This window comes from Xyrauchen texanus, chromosome 3 (genome assembly GCF_025860055.1).
Source record: "Xyrauchen texanus isolate HMW12.3.18 chromosome 3, RBS_HiC_50CHRs, whole genome shotgun sequence".
Taxonomy (NCBI): Eukaryota; Metazoa; Chordata; class Actinopteri; order Cypriniformes; family Catostomidae; genus Xyrauchen; species Xyrauchen texanus.
In genome coordinates, this window is record NC_068278.1 from 55634822 (window position 1) to 55657282 (window position 22461).

At 39.6% G+C, this 22461-nt stretch overlaps 1 protein-coding gene across 1 annotated transcript; it reads left to right on the forward strand.

Annotated features, from left to right (window-relative positions):
- The first annotated feature begins 4987 nt into the window (after positions 1-4987).
- fgf10b (fibroblast growth factor 10b) lies at positions 4988-22237 on the forward strand. Its single transcript, XM_052111532.1, has 3 exons — positions 4988-5521; positions 20373-20476; positions 21118-22237. Exons 1-3 carry the CDS (start codon positions 5209-5211, stop codon positions 21307-21309), a joined length of 609 nt encoding a protein of 202 aa, XP_051967492.1. The 5' UTR covers positions 4988-5208; the 3' UTR covers positions 21310-22237.
- Positions 22238-22461: the final 224 nt, after the last annotated feature.

Below are 22461 nucleotides of genomic sequence, written 5' to 3' on the forward strand. Positions count from 1 at the left end.
ACAGGTGCATCTAATTTAGGATAATAAATGGAGTGGAGGTGGACATTTTAAAGGCAGACTAACAGGTCTTTGAGGGTCAGAATTCTAGCTGATAGACAGGTGTTCAAATACTTATTTGCAGCTGTATCATACAAATAAATAGTTAAAAAATCATACATTGTGATTTCTGGATTTTTTTTTTTAGATTATGTCTCTCACAGTGGACATGCACCTACGATGACAATTTCAGACCCCTCCATGATTTCTAAGTGGGAGAACTTGCAAAATAGCAGGGTGTTCAAATACTTATTTTCCTCACTGTATATATATATTGTTTTACTATTATGCTTTTGGTCTCAGACATTTGGCACATTGGCCGCTTCCACCTGAGATAGCCCCTCCCTGGCTCTTTATTGAACAGGAGGGCCTTGCCCCTATCTTGCCATTGCAAAGTCTTTCTACGAAGCTGCCCGGAGAAGTAAAGACACATCTCATTATCTCGCACATGTATTTAGTGTGGACAAAAGTTTCCTGCGTGTTCAATTCAGACATTTGCCTGAATGTTGCCACAAGTATTTGGTTGAACCCTGAATTGTGCATTAAGTCCCCTTTCTGCTGGACAGATTGGATTGAGAAGGGTGTTGCTACGCTGGGTGACCTGTATGAAGATGGAGCGTTGAGATTTTAGTCTATGCAAGAGTGCACCTCATTCAATTTATGATTCTGCATCGTTTTTTTATTGGACTCCCTCTAGATTGTATAGGCTTGGACTTAAAGACACCAACTTGCTGGCGACGCCAGTTGGAGGATGGGGACATAGCCCATGTTTTTTGGTTCTGTACTAAGATTCAAGAGTTTTGGTCGAAGGTTCAGAATTTTATCTGTGAGGTCTTGAGCACTCAGATTTTATTCTGCCCCAGACTGTGTATTTTGGGTATTAACATAAGGAACAAACATATAAAAAACTGTGTCCTTACCAGCATGATGATCGGCAGGCAGGTAATTATTTTATTTCTTCCCCTTTTCTCCCCAATTCCCAATGCCCTCTAAGTCCTCATGGTGGCGTAGTGGCATGCCTCAATCCGGGTGGTGGAGGACGAATCTCAGTTGCCTCCGTGTGTGGAGGCCCATGCTATTCTCCGCAGCATCCACGCACAACTCACCATGCACCCTAACGAGAGCAAGAACCACACATTATAGTGACCACAAGGAGGTTACCCCATGTGACCCTTCCTAGCAACTGGGCCAATTTGGTTGCTTAGGAGACCTGGCTGGAGTCACTCAGCATGCCCTGGATTCAAACTCGCGACTCCAGGGTTGGTAGTCAGCGTCACTACTTGCTGAGCCACCCAGGCCCCTAGGCAGGTAATTCTTAGGGGATGGAAGTCGGCTGGTGCGCCCTCATTTCATAAGTGGTGCACCACGTTGGGCAGAGTGGCGGCTTTTGAAGAGATGTCACATAGATGGCTGGTTGCCAGGGAGGAGCAGTGGAGAGGGACATTCGGGGGCATATATTGATAAAAGTTAATTACGTGTTTTCATGTGCTGTTTCTGTTAATTTGAGTATGGAATCAATACAAATTGTTAATGACAAAAATAAATAAGACACTCAAAACCCAGAATACCACCACTCATATTTTCTTCAATGTAAAACCCTAGTTTCTTTTAGACATGTAATGTAAAAGACCTATTGTGTATAAACATGATTTTGTATGATGGAACTTGTCTTCTTTGGAACTCTAAGATCAATATGCCATTTCTGTGACTGCGTTTGGATTTGGTGGGCATTACACTGAGATAGATCAATAGAGATATGCTTAACAACTAAAACCCAGATCACAGAGACAGATAAAACTCCGGCTTGCGCACAAGTCCCGTAAATCTTTCTTATATTACATGTGGCCCAAAAAAACCAGAAGGAAAGGCTACATTTCAATTGCATTGACTATTGGATGATTTTCAAATAAAATCCATGACCACGAGACCGCATACAGAGCGGTTGTTTTGCAGTATAAGTATCTGACTTTATTTGAGTTTTATCCATGGCTTATGTACGTAAATAAAGCCTTACAAAAATTCATTTTGCACTCTCACTGGATGTTAAAATGCAGGAATGTATGACTGGAATGGATAAGGGCTACTGCATATTCCAAGAATCAAAATAAACATATTACTGGTGTGATTATTCTCTCTTTATTGAGAAGGGGCAAAAACCAATGATGAGCGGCCAGACTCATTTCCAGTGAAAGATTCGGGGTGGAGGGGGGGGACATCAGGGGGGAAACAAAGCAGGAAATGCAGATAAGATAGAGCTGTTTGAGCAGTGGCAGATAAACTGAACCACAGGAGCAATTGGTGACTGGCGATACATTATAGTTTGCCACAATACAACAGCAAACTGTGGAAAAGCAAGGAGATTTTGGGTGAAATACGAAATAATCTTAACACTAATGGCATGTCAGTGCTTCAGCAAAGAATTAGCAGTAATAATGACTTAAATTTCAGTCTACAGTATTCCTGACAAATCCTATCAAATGGCTCCAGTAGACTTTGAGTATAGTGCACAAGTTGTTGGATTACTACTATGGTACTTCAATGGAGCTGTTTATGAACTGTTGCTGTATGGAAAAGAGCTCAGTGAAGATTCTTCAAAGCATCCAACATAGTCATGACAACGTGTAGTCATTCGTTCAAGATGGCGAACTCGTACGATATCATACTTTTATTGACTTTCATTTCCATGGACACCAACCAATCAAGAAACATACAATACAGGCATCACATTTTAGCTAGCCTCCTACCCAACACCTTATTTAATGAAAGGAAATCTCAGTGAACAAATTTGATTGCTCATTCCATATTTATCCTTGTGCGACCCCGCGTCCACATGCGTGGATGTTGTATTTTGGCTTTGCTATATGCAACGCATAATTTAAATTAATTTAAACCGACTGAATACTGTTCTCAAGACTCTAGTCTGTCATTTAAGGGTTAAACTTCTGGCACACCGAGTCAACACAATAACATGTGACACAATAACATGACGTTGATTTCCGTGAAGCACTTCTAGGGGCGCAGAGCCAACAAAAGTGCCTCTGGTAAGAAACCTCTAAATGTTTTAATTGAAACCTGCTGAAGAAAGAAAGTTAAATTAAAAAATGTTTATTAACTCCAGTTATTTTGTTACAAATGTTCAATCATAATCTCTTTCAAACAGAGTAAGAAGCTTGTTTTATGAAATTAACGGCTCATATTCCCAGTTACCATTATTAGTAACAATGACTGTAATTTAACAGAAACTATGATTACCATAGTACGTTTTTGTAAGGTTAACCCTTAGGTTAAACAAACACAGTGGCGGAGCTAGGGGGGTGGCCAGGGGTGGCCGTGGCTACCATGGACCAATGCCTGACCACCCCATTCGCAATTGCTGTTTTAGTCATTTCAGTTCTTTAGAGGTGAAATCATCTCTGTACAAATGTACAAACTTAACATGTGTGCACACCAAGGTCCCCAAACCTCTCCATCATGGGTGTCATTGTAGCCACATTGAACCCCCCCCCCGCCACCACAGTCCATCCATCCATCCATCCATCCATCCATCGTCAACCGCAAATCCTGTGTACAGGGTCGCGGGGGGCTGCAGCCTATCCCAGCTAACATTGGGCGAAAGGCGGGGGACACCCTGGACAGGTCGCCAGTCCATCGCAGGCACCACAGTCCAACGATATAAAAATGCTGCCAAAACATTTCTGTGCCACCGCAGACTGATCGCTTGCCCCTGCCTGGCCACCCCTTTGAAAAACTCCTGGACAAACAAACTACATGTATTTTAATATTAATTAAAGCAATATTCCAGTTGATTACAACAACAACAACAACAAAAATATTTTGACTCGTCTCTTCTTTTCTTTGTAGTAAAAGCAAAAAATTAGGTTACAGTGAGGCACTTACAAAGGAAGTGAATGGGGCAAAGTTTGTAGGGTTTAAAAGCAGAAATATAAAGCTTATAATTTTTTAAAGCACTTACATTAATACTTCTGTTAAAACTCGAGTATTATTTGCACTGTAAAGTTGTTTAAATCATGTTTTTTGGGGGATTACTTGATTCGGCATTAGTCATCACAGCAATTAAGTTGTAAAATTGTCTATAACTTTAAACAGAAAAGGTTAGTATGTGATTTTATCACAATAAAATCACATTATAACACATCTTGTTTATGTCTTATGACTATACTTTTGAAACCGTGAGAATTGGAACATTTACGGATTGGCCCCCATTCACTTCCATTGTAAGTGCCTCAATGTAACCTCGATTTTTGCTTCTTCTTTTTCTAAAGAAAAGAAGGGTCGAGTGGACAATAGTGCCACAAATGCTGTCAAGTGTATTGAATTCAGAATAATCCTTTAATTGAAAGATGCCTACATGGTTCATTATGCTATGCAGAATAACGTCTAATGTGCAATAGAGACCAACAACACACAAAGAAAACAAAAGTCTGACGCTAACCCTTGCCTTTTCTCTCAACTTCCCTTGTAAAGTCCGTGGCATTGCGTTAGACCTGCACATTCATACACAGGGTGAAAGAGAAATGATCCAAAGCTAAAACAAAACAAATCATGACAATTCTAAAAACATAATCAGACTAAAAGCTTCTTATCTTCAGATGGGACCAATCAAGTCTGCCCTCTGGTGAGGTTTGTTCATCTTTTTCCGTCCTAGTCCACTATCAAAGAGCAGGAGATAAAGGCCATTCACAAAAAGCCCTATCAGACATAGCCCATACGGACCCCAAACAGAGGGAATTCAAGGTGGGTGGAACAAGACAAGGAGGGGCAAAAAGTGTGTGAGAATGGAGGAAGGGTTGCAGAATGACGGACAGGATTAGGGAGGGAACAGAGAGAGCAGCATTTCTATGACCCTCCTGGAGGTAGGAAGATCACTTAAGGAGGCAGGATGTCAAGAACAAGGTCATTTTGAGGTTCACCCATGGACTAATCCACTCATTCCCCCCCTGGAAATACAAGAAGACTGAGATCTACAATGATAATAACTCCCAAATGGGATTAAACCATATTTGTATATCCATCTAATGAGCAGAAACGTCTAAGACTTGTTCCTCAACACAATTCCACAACTTTAAGTGTCCTTCACTGGATGACAGAGTCACATTTAGAGTTCTTTCGGGGTGAGGAGCATCCATGCACATTTCTTGACCAGCATGTTCCATGTGGAGTACCATGAGGAGATGGACTGTGAGTAACGGTGTGTCTGGATGCTGGTCGCTGTTTGTACTGTACCTTCTCGCCGCCTCCGTGATCGACGCGTCCACCGGCACCTGTCGCAGCGCGTGTGGGTTGCAGCGGGCGCACCGGGCCGCCAACTCCACATCCATCTCCTCATCCGGCCGGCATGTGCGCAGCTACGTACATCTACAGGGAGACGTGCGCCAGAGGAAACTCTTCTCCTTCCAGAAGTTCTTCCTCAGGGTCGGGAAAGACGGGACAGTGAACGGCACCAAGAGTAAAGACGATCCGTACAGTGAGTTCTTATTGGTCGTTACTTTATCAGTGGTAAAGTGAAGGGATTATTGGGAAGTGCATAGAGTTATATCAGACATGCACAATCAAAACATCATTATGTAAAATTGGATTTGGAGGGCAAACTGTTGTGAAAATTCCCCATAAAAATGAATGATCAAACTTCACTAGGCTATAACATTCTTAGACACTTTACAATAAGGTTGTATTTGTGTTAATGCATTTGGGTATCAAGAACTAACAATGGATAATACATTTTAACAGCATTTATTAATCTGGGTTAATGTTCATTTATAAAAATACAACTGTGCATTGTTAGTTCATAATCAGTGTTAATGTAGGCCAATACAACGTTTAATGTAAACATGTATAAGTAGCCAAAATGTTGAAATTAAAGGAATATTCCGGGTTCAATGCAAGTTAAGCTTTATTGGCAGCATTTGTGGCATAATGTTGATTACTGCAAAAAATATTTTCGACTCGTCCCTCCTTTTCTTTAAAAATAGCAAAAATCGAGGTTACTTACAATGGAAGTGAATGGGGCCAATATCCGGAGGGTATAAAGGCAGAAATGTGAAGCTTATCATTTTTTAAAAGCGCTTACATGAATTCATCTGTTAAAGCTCAAGTGTAATTTGAGCTGCAACGTTGTTTAAACCTTCATTTTTGTGGGGTTAAAGGGTTTGCAGCGTTTCGTCGTCACGGCAACGTCAAGTTGTAAAAATGGATAACACAGAAAAGGTTATTAGTAAATAACCTTAAAGCATATTGTTTACGTCTTGTGGCTATATTTTTATAACAGTGAGTATTTTAACATTTACAGACTGGCCTCATTCGCTTCCATTGTAAGTGTCTCACTGTAACCCAGATTTATTTTTTTATTTTTATTACAGAAAATCAAATCAAAAATGCTAATCATAATTATTTTTGTGGTAATCAACATTATGCCACAACTGCTCTCGATTGATCTCGACTTGTATTGAACCCAGAATATTCCTTTAACACTATCCAAGGTTAATAACTGCTGAAAAATTATTGTCATTGTTATTTCACTTAACTAATGTTGTTAACTAAAAGTAGTGAATACAACCTTCTTGTAAAGTGTTACTACTTTCTTATGTAATTATTACCAAATGGTAGTTTGGTATGTATAAATCAACATTTAATGATATTTCTAACAGTTTGAATGTACATTCACTTACGGTGATATATAAAAAAATATAATGCAATAATATTAGTTCAGATTGTAATATAAATGAAAGATTAAATTAATGAATTCATGAACAACTCATGAATAACAATATTAATTCTATACACAACCCCCATAAATGAAATATTGGAAATAATATGTCATTCATTTCATTAGTAAGTCATTAACAGCAACAAAATATTAGAAAACATATAGATCAAAGTTTAATTCTTAATATTTAAATCTAACTCATGCTCTGTTATGCATCATATAAGCAATCATGTTTGTTATCTAATGTTTTTAATGGAAGTTATGATTAAGTGTTACTGTATTGTGTCATTTGGTATTAGATATGCCTAAGCAAAAACATTGTGATGTGAAATTAGAATCCATATTGTTTATGAAGTTCTCATTAACCACCAAGGAATAATAATGTGAATTTCGAAGCCCTGTAATTGAAATTAGCTGTACGTATTGAACAAACAAAATAAATGGGTCATTTGAGGAATGGGGCCATTGGGTGTATAATATCACCCTTATAATGCACAATTGTGTCCTGACACCCAGAAATCTGAACGTAATTAACCAGTAAAGGAAACATCCTTTATAAGACTGATCAATGGTTCTGTTTGGCCATCCCGAACAGACCTACCAAGGCTATATTGTTCTTGTTTAAAGTCAGAGGGATGCAAAATGTGTTTTCTGTGTTGAGTGAGTTAATTAGCCATTACTCATCTGGAGCCCATGTGCAGATAAGGGTCTTCCTGTTTCCTCTATGTGTGACTGTATGTTTGTGTTTGCTTGCTGTTCCACATTGACATCCCTTCTTTTTCAAGGCCATGAGATCTCTCTATTCAGCCTATGATTATATGTGTCTGGTGCTATTAAAATCAAATATATCTCATAATAGTAGATGGTGGATGGTTAGCACTCCCCATAGGGAAGAAAAATGACCCAAAGATCTCTTTAACATTGCTATTGTTCGCCTAGACAGCTCTGAGAATTAATAGAAAGCAAATGGACACTTATAAGTAAATGAGTAATTAGAGTTTTACATTTTGGGTGAACTATCCTTGGGATAACATGTTTACCATCTGAAAACAAATTGGTGATTATTGTCACATTTATTTTACTCAAACCTCGCGATAAAATAACTTTGACTTAATCTGATGTTTATTTCTCTCATGAGACTCTTTATGGATTGTTAACGTTGTGAGCACATAAGTGAGAACATGTGTATCGTTGCTGCTATTCCTGATTATCGCTCAAACACACTAACATGTGCTAACTATAGACATAAGGGCAACCAGCTGTGCTGAACACCATTTAAATTAGCTACTCGGCTGTGAATAAATTAGCTGTAAACATTAAAAAAAAAAAAATTAAGAAATGTATGATGTTTGACTTAGAGTGTAGATTTGCTCCGTCTGGTTGAGTGTTTTGTGTCAGTGGTGTTATCAGAGAAGTGTCCATCAGGAGGAAACACACACACACACACACACACACACACACACACACAGAGAGACACTTCCTCTCAACGCCTGATCACCTCTGAAGGCTTGATTACATGTTTACACAGGCAGATGTCACATTGATGTCTGATACTACACAAACACACGTTGCCCTCCAACAGTTTGATCAGACAGAACAATCACAAACTTGAGATTTTTAAGCAACAGTTGCCATTTGGTCAACATTTTATATAATTGCTTTCTAAAAAAAAAAAAACATTTTAGATAATAAAGAGGCCTATTAGTGATCTCTTCACCTTACCTCTAACCCTAAACCTAACCCTAACCCTCACCCCTAACACTAAACCAACCCGTACCTCAACCTCAGTAGCAACAAATGTGAATCTTGTGAGAATTTTCCAGAACAACATGTAATTACTCAATAAATACACTGTATTGTTTGTACCCTCACCAAGCACTTTATCAAGTACACTGTAAAGGGATTAATGGAAAGGAGGAGGCGAGAACCGGCTTAACGATATAAATAATAGTTTAATATAAAACTGAACCAAAAAGACAAACACACACACAGGTGTCGGACAGCTGCCTGTAAATCTCTCTCTCTGTCGCACTGCCGTCTTTGGTCGGCCTTTATCCCTCTTGAGGGCTAATTAGCCTGATTAGGAGCCGGGTGTGCGGAATCATGTCCCAGCCCCGCCCTCCGCCCTGCCACATACACATTTACATTTATTCATTTGGCAGACGCTTTTATCCGAAGCGTCTTACAAAAGAGGTAAAGCTTTGCACTTATTCATGCAATTATTTCCCAATATTGTGGTAGCAGTGCAGTGCATAAAATCATGCAGATACAGTTCAGGAGCTTCAGCTAATGTTCACATCAACCATCAAATGGGGGGGCTGGTTTGAGTATTTCTGTAACTGCTGATCTCCTGGGATTTTCATACACAACAGTCACTACACAACAGGTTTCTCAAAATGGTGCCAAAATCAAAAAACATCCAGTGAGCGGCAGTTCCACGGACGGAAATGCCTTGTTGATGAGAGAGGTCAACAGAGATTAGCCAGACTGGTTTGAGCTGACAGAAAGGCTACGGTAACTCAGATAACCACTCTGTACAACTGTCGTGAGCAGAATAGCATCTCAGAATGCACAACACGTCGAACCTTGAGGCGGATCGTCTACAACTGTGGAAGACCATGTTGGGCACTTTATTAGGGCCATAGTGTTCATAATAAAGTGCATAGTGAGTGTATTTTAATGCTGCATAGTAGTTAAAGACACCTAATAGAAAGTGTAACCACCCACTCTAAAGCTTTTGAATTAAGTTTTGAGAAGTGGCTAGTCTGTTTTCGGTAGTGGTCGACAGACATTAATTTTTCAATTGCTGATACCAATAGATTTGAAAGTGGTGGACAATGGCCGATTTAATGCTGATTTTTACTTCATATAGACTTTAATGATAGCAATTGAGATGTTTAAATGTATGGTAAAATTAAACCATGTGCATTATCCGTTGACCGGGCTGGTAGATTTTGGAAAAGACACAAGCGAGAGTTAGCTCTTTTGTTAATTGGCCAATCAGCCAATACCGTTAAACAGACTGATCTCACAGTGAATTCGGCAACAGTAGAATGACATTTCTTGATGTATACTTGGACCGTGCTAATGTATACTCGAACCACTGCCCCCAGTGGCTGAGTCAGGAAGTGTTTTTGAACGTTAATTGTTTATAGTAAATAGGGTTGCTACACGTCCCTTAAAATACGGGATTCATTCTATATTTAAGCTGGTCCAATAGCGTAACGGCAAATAGTTCAAGATCGTGAATATAAACTTGATATTCATTGGAAATTTTGCCTACGGTGTGTAAGGAACCGTCTGAAAAGTCCAGAAATTGTTCTGAAACATGCTAACATTTTGGATGGTGTTGTAGGAGACAATCTAACAATGTCTCCTGGAATCTCAGCCCCCCCATCAGCCAGCAAGGGTCAACAACCCTAGTGTCCCATATTTTACAACTTCAAAAGTGGCAACCCTAGTTGTAGTAAAAATGTAATCTTAGAAAGAAAATGGAACCTTTGAATTGCGCTCGTCATATTTTATGCAAATCCAATTAATTCCTGGTTTCAATGTGGGACGAGAACCCGGTTCTCTGAGGCTTCTGATGCAATGCACCAAAGGAAAAGATCAACACTCTTGAATTGATGCAAAAATGTCTGAAAGGAGATTGCACTTGTCAGTAACTCGGGGTCGATGTCAGGGTATTGGAACATTCATAAGCAACATGCAGACTTCCCTTGTGATCATGTTGCGATAATACTGTATAAAAAATGGCCATTATCAGCATAAATTGAAATAAGGTCCAGCTTTTCAGTAACAATTGTAAAAAGTCTATGATCATAAATACACAGTCTCTGGTGTGTCACTCCTCTCTGTGGACTGGTCGCCTTTCATCTCCACCGACTCTCACTATGACCATAGAACTATTAATTAGTCACATTTCATCTCAGGTGGATGTCCTTACCACTTTCTCTCTCCCCAACGCTTTCCCGCTCAACCACGCCCTCACCTCCACAGGAACGTTTTCACAACTCTATAATATATTTCCCTGTCTTGTATTTTCATAACACACATATTGTACATAATATCCAGTGCTTCATTTTCAGCATTATGAATACATCAGAGTGAGAAACAGTGTAGCTACTGTTGGGTTAGCAGGCAGAGTTTCATGAATGGCGTGATGTGAATATCACCATCTACACATCAAAGGTGAACGTCTTTCACGTTCAGCAATGGGAGTAGACAAAAGAATAATCCTCATCGGGTGAAATTACACTGGTCTTTATACCACAGATCCACTGTTTTTGGAAATGGATACGGCAGTAGTTATGCTGCTCTTAGGCAAGACGTGATTTTGGAAAGACTGACTTTTTAAGGTGCCTCTGAATGATGTCATGCTTTTGAAAAGGAAGCTTTAGCTAAGAAAGAAAGAGACAATGGGTTTGTGAGGGGTGTGACATCATTCTGATGGCTGTGATGCACAAATCTTTGATGTATCCTGTATTTGGGATGATGTTAAATGCAAAAAAGGGTCATTATTTCAATGTAATGCTAAAAGACATGGCCATGAAACATCATGAAAAATAATTAAAACTTATTTTGTCTGGTGACCTAAAATTTGTGCTTCAAAAAATTATATTTAATATTACTGAATCAACCAGAATATAATTTTGGATGAATAGGTGCTTTGAGATTTGCTGACAAATCAGAAGTGTTCCATGTTGATAAATTATGTAAATTTTAGCATTGTACATACAGTATTATTGTAATCAGTAAAAACAGTATATGTCTTTGACATTTCTGTTGGTGTTACTTATATACCACAATTTCATGAAAAATAAATGCAAAATAAAATATCACATACCATTATTTAGAGGCGATTATCTTTCGAACGATCATTAGATAATCCACACAAAGAACAATGTTACATATGACCACCAGGAGATGGCGCCAAGTGCATGACACAGACTCAATTATGACTCAAATGGCACAGAATGAAACTCATGAACTAAATTCATGTCTACATGCTATGCAAACCTTTAGTCGTTGTTGTGTTTGAATGTGTTAATAGATCTTATGTACAATTATTATGTTTTTTTTGTTTGGATAGGCTTTTGGACACTTAGAGACATTTTATATACTAGGATAAATTATATTAGTAATGCTATAACTTTTGATTGCTTTGTTGCATGAACACAAAAGTTCTCTCAGCTACAGTTGACGTGCTTGTGACAAAACAAAAGCAGTTATTCGTAGCCACCTTATTTACAACCAGAGATGTATAATCTCAAATAAGAAAAAAAGTACATTTTTTAGCAGTTTCTTAGGTTGAGAGTTTATATCATTTTTTTTTTTCTTTACAATGATACCAAACACTTCACCTTCTTTTTGTTTTTTGTTATAAGCCTTGAATTTTGGGTATGCCACTGAAACAGGAAATCTGAAAATAAAGAAAAAACACCCTCAGATCTTAAAGTGTTAAGAGTCAGATAAGGTAGAAATGACTCTTAAATGTTAAAAGGAAATTTACGTTCTTAATACACATTTAAAAAATATGTTTGCAATCTTTCATCAAAATGTTATAACTTCCTCCACCTCTGAAACGACTTTTCTTTTTGGCTGATGTCATCAAGCTCTCCTACAACCACCTGTCATATAGATATTACTTTGACAATCCAATCAATTGTTGATAGACGAAAGCAAATTAATATTATTATTATTTATTAATTTGCGAACACTTATTTCATGTTGAACATTAGCACATTTTATACATTCAATTTGTCAGTAGACAACAGAAAACAGTATGCATAGCCTACGGCTGTATCACCCGTTGTAATTTTATTAAATCAAAATGTAATGTGTAATGTGTTATCAATGTTAAAATACTTTCTCCTGTCAAAGATTAATATAAAGTCACAACTATAAGTAAGCCATTCATAGATTGAATGTTGCTCATTGGCACTGTCAAAACATTTCTCTGTTTGTTTGAGCTTTCTGATCAGCCGGCAGAGCATACATTGGCTCAACCAATGGTGTGAGTTTGGGGAAGGACTATCTGTTTGCTCCACCAATGGCAGACAGTGAGAGTGTTCAGGATACCAGTTTGAAAGCAATTAGTACTTTTTGCAATTCCGTTTGGTGATGCTAGTGATGATGCACACTTCTCTTGGATGCTGCTTGGATTAGAATCTATCACAAAGACTTTTTCATTCTATGCTAAATTATGTTTCATACTTTTTTTGAAGTTTAAAAATAAAATGTTTTGCTGGTGTCCTACATTGAGTATGGTCTCCTTCATTATATAAATAGAATTGTATGTGGGCCTAAAGGTCTTCAAGAATGTAATCAGTCTAATGATTATAGCACAATGGGGGGTGTTTAACACAGCGTCTGGCCTGTGCTTGTGAGAGACTCAAACAGGTTTATGGTGTTTTATGGGGATTCCAGTGTAAAGCTGTCCCACGTGCTTCCTCTAGCGCTGATTCTGTTTGATGAAGTAGCGATCTGCTGTCTGTGTCTGAGTGGAACTGGGTTTCATGCTAACACTGAGTCAGGCTAAATATGCCACATGCTAAATAACATTTGGTGATGTTTCTTTGACAATTTTGATGATAAGTAGCAGTAGCAAAATTTTTGTAAGGGTTGTTTCAAAAATCAAGCACAGCATCTGATAGTCTAGGTTACTAGTGTAACCCTCGTTCCCTGATGGTCGATTGTAGTGACACAAGGGGCTTCTTTCAGGAGCCTCGGATACCTCTGAATATGAAAAAGGCCAATGCCAAATTGGCGAACAGAATTTGCATGTCGTGCAAATGGAGAAGGGTTTCTACAGCCCTTACTTCATCGTATCCAAAAAAGGAGATGGGTTTGCAGGAGGGCCGTGGCATGCAGAGCGTAAGTGGCCTGTCCGTTGGCGCTGTAGGCTTTGGATGCCAGGGACGACATAGTCCTACAGGCATTGGAGGGGAGTACTGGACGATCCTGCCAGGTGGCCGCTTTGCGGGCGCAGGCGCACCGCAACCACTTTGTTCAATTGGGGGGCCTCCGTATACCCGTGGGCCAACCCACCGTCAAGGGTAGTGAGAGCAGACGAGCGAGGAGGTCGGTTTCGGGCAGAAAAAGGTGCCCTCCAAGACTTCGTCAGCTCGTCATGCACTTCCGGGAAGAAAGGAACTGAGGAGGGGCATGGCTGTGAGCTGCGCCCTGACCCGAGGAACCAGTCGTCTAACTGTGACGGCTGAGGGGGGGGCGGTGAGTTCCAGTCCAGCCCAGTGCTCTCGGTAGCCCGGGCAAGCTTGCCGGACATCTGCGTGTCGGTCTCAGAGTGGGCGAGCAGACCCGAAGGTGGCAGACCAGTCGAGTCCTCAGCGTCAGACGCCACGACGCTCTCTGATGTACCGGCGATATACTCATAAAGCTTGGGGGTCTGAAGGAGACATCGAACTGGCCGTGGGGCAAGCTGGTCTCACATCGAGCCCGGACGGAAGCAGACGAGCGTACAGGGGTACGGGTGGACCGCAGGGATTTTCTCCTCAAATCGCCGGCTGAGTCGGTCTCAATCCCGTTGGAAGAAGGTGTGATGCGGGGGGGCAGCTGGAGTGGCGTTTCCTTTAAGGAAGGAAAGCCGCGACCGCAACGTTGCCATGGTCACGGTCTCATAATAAGAACATTAACCATTCATAAACGCTGCCTCAGTGTGATCATACAGGTGAGGCAGCATATATGACCGTCAGAAGCAAAGAGATAACTACCGCATCCAGGAACTACACAAAGGCGGAAAGGCATCTTGAAAAAGACACGTCTTTAAAAAGACGTTCAACGCCAATGTGTAAACACTTTTAGAGGAAATATACTCTTTTAGGAAACGCTGTCGAATCGCTCAGGGGCGTGGACAGCACTGGTGGGCAGAGAAGGGAGAAAGTCACTGGTAATGCGCCATAGGATCCAACAGCAATGCTCTGGAACAGCAATGGAACAGTAGTGAGTGTCTCAGCTCGCTGATCACACAACTGCTCGGCTCCAAAGAAAGAATCCGACTGAACAGATGCACGATCCCTGGATTATACCGGATGTCCGGGGGCGGAACATGCAAATTCTGTTCATATTCAGAGGTATCGGAAGCTCCCGAAAGTAGCCCCTTGTGTCACTACAATCGACACAACATCGAGTGCGTGACAGAATGGGAAATCCATTTAGGTCTGTAGCCTAATTGTGTTTTTGCCTGATAGCTCACTTTATATGAAAGGGAAGATGGCTAAAAATTGGATGTGACAGAATGTTCAAGACTAAGTTTATTTGTTGCACCTAAATGATCCTCTACTATCATGTCTTTAAAGATCCTCTTTGTAGTTGTCGACCAAACGCAGGAAGCAGTCAGGATGATTCAGACATTAGCCGGACGTTCAGGAGACCACCAGTACAGAGCGAGATGGCTACCATGTGTGCTACAGATGGATGCATGTCTCCATCAACACAATAAAATGAATGCAAACTCCTCTTACGTACAACAGCAAATGGCGATGATGCAACATTAATTTGGGCGCTAAGCTCACATTGCCTTGTTCGTTTTAGGAAACTGTAAGTGTTTATTTATTTTTTTTACACTCTAAAATGGCATTTTTAAGCACCAGACACCATCATGCTAGCTGTAAATTACAGTATATTTTGGCTGAGCATTGTGGAAAATGAACTTCCAAACAAACAACTATGCTTCCCGTTCAACGCAGCATTTAGCAATGTGCAACAGAGCGTAGCGTGCTCAGGAAAACAAGGCCGCGTGCAAAGAAAAACTGGCCCGTTTTAATTTGACATCCTGGCATGTTTCTTGACATCTGCTGTGACTTTTTTCTCAAATTTTCTGTCACTCGCAGGTGTTTGAGTTGCATGTGTTAAACAGAGGTGGGATTACAAAGAGATTTACTGTAATGGCTTGGCTGAGCTCTCTTGTGGTTAGTTAAGTGTGCCCTCATTGACTTGGAACTTCAAAGCAAGGCTATACGCTACCAGTCAAAAGTTTAGACACACCTACGCATTCTTTATTATTGCTATTCTCCACATTTTAGAATAATAGTGAAATCATCGAAATGATGAAATAACACAAATGGAACTATGGGAATTATGTAGTAACCAAAAATACGAAAACAAATCAAAACTATCTTATATTTGAGCTTCTTCAAAGTAGCCAACCTGCGTCTATATTCCAGCTCTGCACACACTGGTCATTCTCTCAAGAAACTTCATGTGTGTTGGACACTTGCTGGCTGCTTTTCCGTCACTATCTGGTCCAATTGTTTTTACATGAAAATTTTAGTTTTGTAAAATGTTTTGTCTAATAATCTAATTCCGAGCATTTAAGCGTAAACCTTTTGATCAAAGGGTTTTGAAGATCATGAGAAACATAAATGCAGTCAAGTATGTCCAAAACAAGAGTGGAATATTCACTAGTGCATGCATGCGCGCGTGTGTGTGTGTGTGTGGTACAAACATATGGCAGGCATGTATGCATGTGTGTCAACCACATATTTTTTGCTTGATTTCACTTGAAACTGTTGGTGGTTCAGGTGTGTGTGTGGGAGAGCTTCATTGAGCTGCAGTCTGGTTTCTCTCTGCTCTTTGATCACTGGTCATTGATGCTTCTCTAATCCGTCTCACTGTCAGTCTGTCTGTGTTGATGCTTCCTTTCATGCTTTCATCCCAGTGCTGAGAGTACACAGAACAGTCAGATAGTTTTACCGTCTCACTCGATACCTGCAACCCGAGACCTCGCTCATGCCACATGCACACACATACACACACACACACACACACACACACACACTGGCATTGCCTGTGCACCCACATGGAAACATTCATGCTCTCACATTCACATATTAGTGATGCAACAATATATAGATTATTTGTCTGACACTGATAAATACTTATGTTACTGATAACTGATAGGATGGCTGAAATTATATAACATTTTTGCCTAAAATCTATGTATTGATTGAACAAAAAACTTCCCTGATGTATATTGTTTAGTGTTCACAATACATTTTAAGATCTAAATTGTTATGTTCATTGATATATATGAAAATATTTAATATTTACATATTGGTTTTTATATATATATATATACAGTATATAGATACATTCACAATAAAGCTAAAATATATTTAATATTTGAGATAAAATATTTGTAATATATGATATCAGCTATTATATAATGTCTAATTAACAACTATATACAGTGGCAAGATAAAGTATGTGAACCCTTTGAAATGACCTGCATTTATGTAGAAATACATACATTTAGGTTCATAATAATGAAAAAGCACAATCTGTTTTAAATAATAAAACACAAGTTATTGTATTATTCTTGTACATACTGAATACATCATTCAAACATTCACAGTGTAGGTTGGAAAAAGTTTGTAGACCCATAGTCTAATGAAATCAACCAAATCGGATTAGTCAGGAGTTGGCAAACCTGGCATCCAATTAATGAAACGAGATTGGAGGTGAGGGTTAGAGCTATTTTGACTTATAAAAACCACTCAAACATTTTAAGTTTGCTATTCAAAAAAAGCATCTGCTGACGTGGACCATGCCTCGCAAAAAAGACATTTCAGAAGACCTATGATCAAGAATGGTTGCTTTGCATAAAGCTGGAAACGGTTACAAAGTTATCTCGAAGTGCTCAGATATTCATCTGTCCCCAATTAGACAAATTGTCTATAAATGGAGATGATTTTGTACTGTAGTTACGCTTCCTAGACGTTGCCATCCCATCAAGATGACTCATAGGGCACACCGCAAAATGCTTAATAAGGTTAAAACAAAAAAATACATACAAAAAAATGACCCCTAGAGTGGCAGCTAAAGACTTGAAGTAATCATTGGAACTGGTTAACATCTCTGTTCATGGTTAACATCTGGTTATCATCTCTGTTTTTACACAATACTTGAAGGGGGAATAAACACTTCTATTAATCAGCCAAGCGATTCAGTAATCTGGAAATGGTCAAATATCAGCTAATTTGTCTAGTCGATATATCAGTCTATCACTAATACAGGCATGGTCAATTATGTATTGTGTACCCCTAACTCATAGCATAACATTAAAACCTTAACCACACATGAAACTTTGCATAACCTTACCAATGCCACTCAGACTAACAGGTTTGTAAAGTGGGATGGTCACTTTGAAGTGTGATTTTAACAGTCATATAAAACAGATATATAAGCTTCTGTCCTGTGGAAGCACCCAATCCAAAGACAAACCAGTGTGTCCTTTGTAGGGGGCAGCAGAACTGTGTTTGAGTGGCAACTTTAGCTGTCATGATAGAAGCATCTTTCAGCACATTTTCTCTGATCAAAGAGCAGCCTGAGCAAACCCCCTGTCACTCCGGCCTCAGGGTTCACACCCACGACCGGAGGAGGTTATCAGTGTCTGATAACCAGGCGTCACATGGTCCCTTGGGAAAGAAAGAGAGTGTGTGTCCACAGTGTTGTGAACTGAATTCAAATGTGCAGGTGAGCAAAGGTCAAGCAAAACGGTTATTTCACCTCTGACCTCTTCACACACACGTTTGTTCCTGGTGTTCCTAAAAATTGTTATTCATTGTGTGAGTTTTAAGCATAACTGGTGATTCAAACTATACTTTCACATTTCTGAAGAAAATGTGAGAGGTGATTGGCCATGTAAAACTCTGCAACATGATGCTAGAGTGTTGTGGCTTGTTGCCATGGCATTGCTGTGTGGTTGCTAATATGTTCTAGGTGGTTGCTTGGGTGTTGTGGTTTGTTGCTAGGGAGTTGCTTTGAGGTTGCTATGGTGTTTTAGGTTTGTTGCTAGGTGGTTGCTAGGGTGTTCTGGGTGGTTGAAATGGTGTTGCAATGTGGTTTCCAGGGTGTGGCTTGGTGGTTGCTAGGGTGTTGTGGGTTGTTGCTAGGGATTTGCTATGTAGTTTCTGAGGTGTTCTTGGTGGTTGCTAGAGTATGGCTGGGTGTTTGCTAGGGTGTTTGGGTTGTTGTTAGGGCATTGCTACATTGTTGGTAAGGTGTTTTAGGTGGTTGCTAGTGTGTTCTATGTGGATTCTTGGGTGTGGCTGGGTGGTTGCTAGGCTGTTGAGTGTTGTTGCTAGGGCATTGCTATTTGGTTGCTAGGGTGTTCTAGGTGGTTACTAGAGTGTGGCTGGGTGGTTGTGATGCTGATGTTTGTTGTTGCTAATGCATTACTATGTTGTTGCTAGGGTGTCTAGGTGGTTTCTAGAGTGTGGCTGGGTGGTTACTAGGGTGTTGTGAGTTGTTGCTAGGCAGTTGCTGTGTGGTTCCTAAGGTTATTTAGTTTTGTTTCTTAGTTTTTCTATGTGATTTCTAGGGTGGTGTGGTTGTTGCTAGGGTGTTGCTATTTGGTTCTAGGTGGTTGCTAGAGTGTTGTGTGTTGTTACTAGGGCATTGCTATTTGGTTGCTAGGGTGTTCTAGGTGGTTACTAGAGTGTGGCTGGGTGGTTGCGATGCTGATGTGTGTTGTTGCTAGGGCATTACTATGTTGTTGCTAGGGTGTCTAGGTGGTTTCTAGAGTGTGGCTGGGTGGTTACTAGGGTGTTGTGAGTTGTTGCTAGGCAGTTGCTATGTGGTTCCTAAGGTTATTTAGTTTTGTTTCTTAGTTTTTCTATGTGATTTCTAGGGTGGTGTGGTTGTTGCTAGGGTGTTGCTATTTGGTTCTAGGTGGTTGCTAGAGTGTTGTGTGTTGTTACTAGGGTGTTGTGGATTTTTTTCCATTGCTAATATGTTCTAGGTGGTTGCTAGGGTGTGGCTGGGTGGTTGTCAGGGTGTTGTTCCTTGTTGCCATGGCATTGCTGTGTGGTTGCTAATATGTCCTAGGTCATTGCCATGTTGTGGCTTGGTGGTTGCTGTGGTGTTTGGTTTTTACTAGGGTGTTTCTTTGTGGTTGCTAAAATGATCTAGGTGGTTACTAGGGTGTTGTGGTTTTTACTAGGGCATTGCTATGTGGTTGATAAGATGTTCTAGGTGGTTGCTAGAGTGTTGATGCTTACTGCCATGTTGTTGCTGTGTGGTTGCTAAAATGTGCTAGGGTGGGTGGTTGTTAGGTTGCTAAATGTTGTTGCCAGGGTGTTCTTGGGGGGTTCTAGAGTGTGGCTGGTGGTTGCTAGGCTGTTGAGTGTTGCTGCTTGGGCATTGCTAGGTGGTTGCCAAAATATTTTGCATGGTTGCTTTCTGGCCCAATTAGTCTAAATAGCCCAACCCCCAGGTTGCTATTATATTCTGGTTTCTAGATATGACTTGGGTGCCTACTTCAGTTCATGCTATGTTTTATCATTTGCAGGGTGAACATTTTTAACTAAATGACTTATATGATTTTAAGGTAATAGCAGAAAAGTTAAAGCATTCCTCTCCTCAATGGATGCATGATTTGAGGTGTCATTCATGTCCGCATCACAAACGGTGAGGGTCGAGTAACGTGCCAAAGTCTAATATTTTGTCAGGGGTTTATCAAAAAAGCTTAAGTATATATATATATATATATATATATATATATATATATATATATATATATATATATATATATATATATATATATATATATATATATATATCCTTTCATGCATTGTGTTGTGTATTTCAGGTATTCTGGAGATCACTTCAGTGGATGTTGGTATTGTTGCTATCAAAGGTCTTGGAAGTAACCACTACTTGGCTATCAGCAAGAAGGGAGAGTTGTATGGAACGGTGAGTGTCCTTTACCAAACATTCATTGACATCATAATAGCTTGTAATGTAAAATAATGAGATATTTGTAATGGCAAAGCAGGCTGCATATATGAAAATACACAGAAATGTTAGTTCACACTTTAAATATATCTTATAAAATGTTTATTTTTTTTGTGGTGGGAATAAATGGAATGAGAGAGATTGAGAGATATACCTCAAAAGCCTGTTAGATCATATTTGATACATGGATTTCAGGGGGTTCAATCAAATAATATACACAATTTGATCAAAGCTTGCTTATATTCAGCAAATACTCATAAGAGTCACTTTTTGTGCAAGTCCACCACCATTTTAAATAGATCGATATAAACATTGAAACCCCTTTTTTCACAAATAACCACTAGATGGTGCCATAAACATTTGAAGCTTACATGCCATAGGATGTTTGTCTCTTCAGCTGGAACAGAGAGTGAAATAGGAGCTGTCAAACGTTGTGTATCATATTTGATACAGAGAGCGTTATCGGGTTGAATGTGACAGATTTCAACCAATAAAGAAATGGGCAAATATTGACTGCTGAACCGCGATTTAACAAGCCGGGTCAATTTGACCCGTCTGAACGGCAATGTGTAATCAACTATTTGCTTTGTGTGTTTTAGAGAAACTACGGTATGAACTGCCGTTTGAAGGAGCGAATCGAGGAGAATGGGTATAACACATACGCGTCTGCACAGTGGAAGAACAAGAGACGGCAGATGTTTGTCGGTCTGAACGCACATGGAAGGCCTCTCCGTGGGAGAAAAACTCGCAGGAGGAACACAGCGACACACTTCTTACCCATAGTGGTGTGACTTTTTGCGTTCATAATGCTGACGGGACAGAGAGAGATCAAAGCAAGATGAGGATAAAGACTTTCTCCATGTACAACTCTCTCTATAGCAGCTGCGCTTCTTTAAAATGGGTTCGGTGATTGTTTGCTCCTTTGTTGCTTTTTGGGTCATGGCACTAGATGAAACGTACCAGTTGATATAAAGTGGTAAACATGTGCAACTGAGGCAGATCAATGAATGTGCTTTTCATTCCATTGTGAAGCAGATCGGTTATCTAAAGTTATGGGTTATGTGTGAAAGAGTTTTCTTCAAGCTCTTAATAATAGGATCACATTTCTAAAAAGGTCTGTTTACTTTTATTTGTAATAGACGGAAGACTGCAATTCTTGTAGGAGCGGCTCTAAAGCTACATGCACGACACAGAAAGATGGTGAGAGAAAGAGAAACTTGGTATACACTGGCCTCAAAAGTATTAGGACACCTAAGCCGCACTTACAAATGCATGAATGCTGTTGCATTATATAACAAAATATCAACCCAAGTGGAATTTATTTAAAAGATATGTAGCACAAGCGCAATTCTCAAGCAAAACAATTCACAAAAAGAAGTTTGTTCGATTTTAAATGACAAAACAATTGATTTACTGTTCTAAAGTGAATATTTGGACACTATCTGGTGGTCAAACGTTAGTGGAACATGTCCATAGTTAATGAGATGAACAACACCTCTGCTAGGACACCTGATTTACTGATGCATTTTAAAGTGTGGTTTAAGTGTCCAAATACGTTTTGGGGCCACTGTGTACAGTATATCAAACTGTTCTGGACTGCTTTGAATTGAATTATTTATTTGTATTGTATTTAAGTAAAATACTATAAAAACATATTAAAAGCATATAAAATGGATAACAATCCTCTATTTCCTGTTAAATAAAATCTATTTTGTTATCTTTCTGCATAGCAGCTTGTTCTGTGTTTTGTAAAGTTTTATAGCATGTGGAGTTTACAGTAAATCAAGGTATTAGGTTTGAATCTTACAAGAACATGACCAGGTGACATTTGACCCCGAAAATAAGACGATTTTTATTTGGGTTTTTTTATGAAGTAAATGAAGCCTATTTGGAGGCCAATTAAGATGTTTGCATTGACATTTGACATTACACATTAATATATA

Coding starts and splice junctions, on each gene's coding strand:
- fgf10b (XM_052111532.1), top strand. CDS start 5,209: ATGTGGAGTACCATGAGGAGATGGACTGTGAGTAACGGTGTGTCTGGA. Junction 5,522..20,372: donor GAGTAAAGACGATCCGTACA/GTGAGTTCTTAT, acceptor TGTGTATTTCAG/GTATTCTGGAGATCACTTCA. Junction 20,477..21,117: donor AGGGAGAGTTGTATGGAACG/GTGAGTGTCCTT, acceptor TGTGTGTTTTAG/AGAAACTACGGTATGAACTG.